Genomic DNA, 4,425 nt, shown 5'->3' with positions numbered 1-4,425 from the left:
CCAATGTTGGTGGATTCTGTGGAGTTCTGGACTCCGGCTATGCGTGCAGCAATGTTACAGCACTCGTATATCACTAATTCGCAGATATCAGATTTACTACCATTGATAGCGATTTCCGAAGACTATGGGGAAGCTCGTGGGTGCGGCGTCGACTGCAAGGCAGTCAGGTTGTGGGCGCAGCGTCGGCTGCCAAGGCGGAAAACGCGTGAGCGCGACGGCAGTTGTCGCTAGTAGTAAGGATAGAGCTAACGGACTCGGACTACCCCACTGGCCTCGTGTAGAAACGATTCCAGGGGAAGCTCCAGATTAAGGCCGATCGTGTGGATGAACTGGACGCTGGCTATGCGTGCAGCAATGTTACAGCACTCGTATATCACTAATTCGCAGATATTAGATTTACTACCATTGATAGCGATTTCCGAAGACTATGGGGAAGCTCGTGGGTGCGGCGTCGACTGCAAGGCAGTCAGGTAGTGGGCGCAGCGTCGGCTGCCAAGGCGGAAAACGCGTGAGCGCGACGTCAGTTGTCGCTGGTAGTAAGGATAGAGCTAACGGTCTCGGACTACCCCACTGTCCTCGTGTAGAAACGATGCCAGGGGAAGTTCCAGATTAAGGCCGATCGTGTGGATGAACTGGACGCCGGCTATGCGTGCAGCAATGTTACAGCACTCGTATATCACTAATGCGCAGATATCAGATTTACTACCATTGATAGCGATTTCCGAAGGCTATGGGGAAGCTCGTGAGTGCGGCGTCGACTGCAAGGCGGACAGCTCGTGGGCGCGGCGTCGGCTGCCAAGGCGGAAAACGCGTGAGCGCGACGTCAGTTGTCGCTGGTAGTAAGGATAGCGCTAACCGTCTTAGACTTCTCCGTTGTCCTCGTGTAGAAACTATTCCAGGAGAAATTCCAGATTAAGGCCGGTCGTGTGGAAGACCTGGACTCCGGCTATGCGTGCAGCGATGTTACAGCACTCGTTTATCACTAATTCGCAGATATCAGATTTACTACCATCGATAGCAATTTCCGAAGGCTATGGGGAAGCTCGTGAGTGCGGCGTCGACTGCAAGGCGGTCAAGTTGTGGGCGCAACGTCGGCTGCCAAGCCGGAAAGCGCGTGAGCGCGACGTCAGTTGTCGCTGGTAGTAAGGATAGAGATAAAAGGGGGCACACATATCTCTCTGCGTGGTCCTCGCGGGAAAAAAAAGATTTCAGGGGAAGTTCCAGATTAAGGCCGATCGTGTGGATGAACTGGACGCTGGCTATGCGTGCAGCAATGTTACAGCACTCGTATATCACTAATTCGCAGATATCAGATTTACTACCATTGATAGCGATTTCCGAAGGCTATGGGGAAGCTCGTGAGTGCGGCGTCGACTGCAAGGCGGACAGCTCGTGGGCGCAGCGTCGGCTGCCAAGCCGGAAAGCGCGTGAGCGCGACGTCAGTTGTCGCTGGTAGTAAGGATAGAGCTAACGGTCTCAGACTTCTCCACTGGCTTAGTGTAGAAACTTTTCCAGGGGAAGTTCCAGATTAAGGCCAATCGTGTGGATGACCTGGACGCCGGCTATGCGTGCGGCAATGTTACATCACTCGTATATCACTAATCAGCAGATCTCAGATATACTACCATTGATAGCGATTTCCTACGGCTATGGAGAAGCTCGTGAGCGCGGCGTCGACTGCAAGGCGGTCAGGTTGTGGGCGCAGCGTCGGCTGCCAAGGCGGAAAGCGCGTGAGCGCGACGTCAGTTGTCGCTGGTAGTAAGGATAGAGCTAACGGTCTCAGACTTCTCCGTTGTCCTCGTGTAGAAACGATGCCAGGGGAAGTTCCAGATTAAGGCCGATCGTGTGGAAGACCTGGACGCCGGCTATGCGTGCAGCAATGTTACAGCACTCGTATATCCCTATTCCCAGATATCTGATTTACTACCATCGATAGCAATTTCCGAAGGCTATGGGGAAGCTCGTGGGTGCGGCGTCGACTGCATAGCAGTCAAGGTTGTGGCCGCAGCGTCGGCTGCCAAGCCGGAAAGCGCGTGAGCGCGACGTCAGTTGTCGCTGGTAGTAAGGATAGAGCTAACGGTCTCAGACTACCCCACTGTCCTCGTGTAGAAACGATTCCAGGGAAGGTTCCAGATTAAGGCCGATCGTGTGGAAGATCTGAACTCCGGCTATGCGTGCAGCAATGTTACAGCACTCGTTATCACTAATTCGCAGATGTCAGATTTACTACCATCGATAGCGATTTCCGAAGGCTATGGGGAAGCTCGTGGGTGCGGCGTCGACTGCAAGGCAGTCAGGTTGTGGGCGCAGCGTCGGCTGCCAAGGCGGAAAGCGCGTGAGCGCGACGTCAGTTATCGCTGGTAGTAAGGATAGAGCTAACGGTCTCGGACTACCCCACTGGCCTCGTGTAGAAACGATTCCAGGGGAAGTTCCAGATTAAGGCCGACCGTGTGGAAGATCCGGCTATGCGTGCAGCAATGTTACAGCACTCGTATATCACTAATTCGCAGATATCAGATTTACTACCATCGATAGCGATTTCCGAAGGCTATGGGGAAGCTCGTGGGTGCGGCGTCGACTGCAAGGCAGTCAGGTAGTGGGCGCAGCGTCGGCTGCCAAGGCGGAAAACGCGTGAGCGCGACGTCAGTTGTCGCTGGTAGTAAGGATAGAGCTAACGGTCTCGGACTACCCCACTGGCCTCGTGTAGAAACGATTCCAGGGGAAGTTCCAGATTAAGGCCGACCGTGTGGAAGATCCGGCTATGCGTGCAGCAATGTTACAGCACTCGTATATCACTAATTCGCAGATATCAGATTTACTACCATCGATAGCGATTTCCGAAGGCTATGGGGAAGCTCGTGGGTGCGGCGTCGACTGCAAGGCAGTCAGGTTGTGGGCGCAGCGTCGGCTGCCAAGGCGGAAAAGCGCGTGAGCGCGACGTCAGTTGTCGCTGGTAGTAAGGATAGAGCTAACGGTCTCGGACTACCCCCCTGGCCTAGTGTAGAAACGATTCCAGGGGAAGTTCCAGATTAAGGCCGACCGTGTGGAAGATCCGTCTATGCGTGCAGCCATGTTTACAGCACTCGTATATCACTAAATCGCAGATATCAGATTTACTACCATTGATAGCGATTTCCGAAGGCTATGGGGAAGCTCGTGGCTGCGGCGTCGACTGCAAGGCAGTCAGGTTGTGGGCGCAGCGTCGGCTGCAAAGGCGGAAAACGCGTGAGCGCGACGTCAGTTGTCGCTGGTAGTAAGGATAGAGCTAACGGTCTCGGACTACCCCACTGTCCTCGTGTATAAACTATTCCAGGGGAAGCTCCAGATTAAGGCCGATCGTGTGGATGAACTGGACGCCGGCTATGCGTGCAGCAATGTTACAGCACTCGTATATCACTAATTCGCAGATATCCGATTTACTACCATTGATAGCGATTTCCGAAGGCTATGGGGAAGCTCGTGGCTGCGGCGTCGACTGCAAGGCAGTCAGGTTGTGGGCGCAGCGTCGGCTGCCAAGGCAGAAAGCGCGTGAGCGCGACGTCAGTTGTCGCTGGTAGTAAGGATAGAGCTAACGGTCTCGGACTACCCCACTGTCCTCGTGTAGAAACGATTCCAGGGGAAGCTCCAGATTAAGGCCGATCGTGTGGAAGATCCGGCTATGCGTGCAGCAATGTTACAGCACTCGTATATCACTAATTCGCAGATATCATATTTACTACCATCGATAGCGATTTCCGAAGGCTATGGGGAAGCTCGTGGGTGCGGCGTCGACTGCAAGGCAGTCAGGTAGTGGGCGCAGCGTCGGCTGCCAAGGCGGAAAACGCGTGAGCGCGACGTCAGTTGTCGCTGGTAGTAAGGATAGAGCTAACGGACTCGGACTACCCCACTGGCCTCGTGTAGAAACTATGCCAGGGGAAGCTCCAGATTAAGGCCGACCGTGTGGAAGATCCGGCTATGCGTGCAGCAATGTTACAGCACTCGTATATCACTAATTCGCAGATATCAGATTTACTACCATTGATAGCGATTTCCTACGGCTATGGGGAAGCTCGTGAGTGCGGCGTCGACTGCAAGGCGGACAGCTCGTGGGCGCAGCGTCGGCTGCCAAGGCAGAAAGCGCGTGAGCGCGACGTCAGTTGTCGCTGGTAGTAAGGATAGAGCTAATGGTCTCGGACTACCCCATTGGCCTAGTGTAGAAACTATTCCAGGGGAAGTTCCAGATTAAGGCCGATCGTGTGGAAGATCCGGCTATGCGTGCAGCAATGTTACAGCACTCGTATATCACTAATTCGCAGATATCCGATTTACTACCATCGATAGCGATTTCCGAAGGCTATGGGGAAGCTCGTGGCTGCGGCGTCGACCGCAAGGCAGTCAGGTTGTGGGCGCAGCGTCGGCTGCCAAGGCAGAAAGCGCGTGAGCGCG

General features: G+C 54.4%; 1 protein-coding gene across 1 annotated transcript in view; it reads left to right on the top strand.

Moving 5' to 3' along the window:
* PITG_20996 (uncharacterized protein) overlaps window positions 1–4,425 on the top strand; it is a gene marked incomplete at both ends in the record, with an annotated part of 20,802 nt that overhangs the window by 9,834 nt on the left and 6,543 nt on the right. The window contains 17 exons of the mRNA XM_002895137.1: window positions 110–205; window positions 282–368; window positions 413–536; window positions 716–822; window positions 1,019–1,142; window positions 1,332–1,438; window positions 1,635–1,758; window positions 1,937–2,033; window positions 2,240–2,335; window positions 2,536–2,631; window positions 2,832–2,928; window positions 3,005–3,085; window positions 3,130–3,253; window positions 3,433–3,539; window positions 3,729–3,852; window positions 4,025–4,120; window positions 4,321–4,416. Coding sequence (XP_002895183.1) covers window positions 110–205; window positions 282–368; window positions 413–536; window positions 716–822; window positions 1,019–1,142; window positions 1,332–1,438; window positions 1,635–1,758; window positions 1,937–2,033; window positions 2,240–2,335; window positions 2,536–2,631; window positions 2,832–2,928; window positions 3,005–3,085; window positions 3,130–3,253; window positions 3,433–3,539; window positions 3,729–3,852; window positions 4,025–4,120; window positions 4,321–4,416 — 1,783 coding nt within the window. The remainder of the gene's footprint in view (window positions 1–109; window positions 206–281; window positions 369–412; window positions 537–715; window positions 823–1,018; window positions 1,143–1,331; window positions 1,439–1,634; window positions 1,759–1,936; window positions 2,034–2,239; window positions 2,336–2,535; window positions 2,632–2,831; window positions 2,929–3,004; window positions 3,086–3,129; window positions 3,254–3,432; window positions 3,540–3,728; window positions 3,853–4,024; window positions 4,121–4,320; window positions 4,417–4,425) is intronic.

Source organism: Phytophthora infestans, genomic scaffold (genome assembly GCF_000142945.1).
Source record: "Phytophthora infestans T30-4 supercont1.243 genomic scaffold, whole genome shotgun sequence".
In the NCBI taxonomy this organism is placed as follows: Eukaryota; Oomycota; class Peronosporomycetes; order Peronosporales; family Peronosporaceae; genus Phytophthora; species Phytophthora infestans.
The sequence above is the reverse complement of the archived record's forward strand: the minus strand, read 5'-3'. Positions and strand labels throughout refer to the sequence as shown.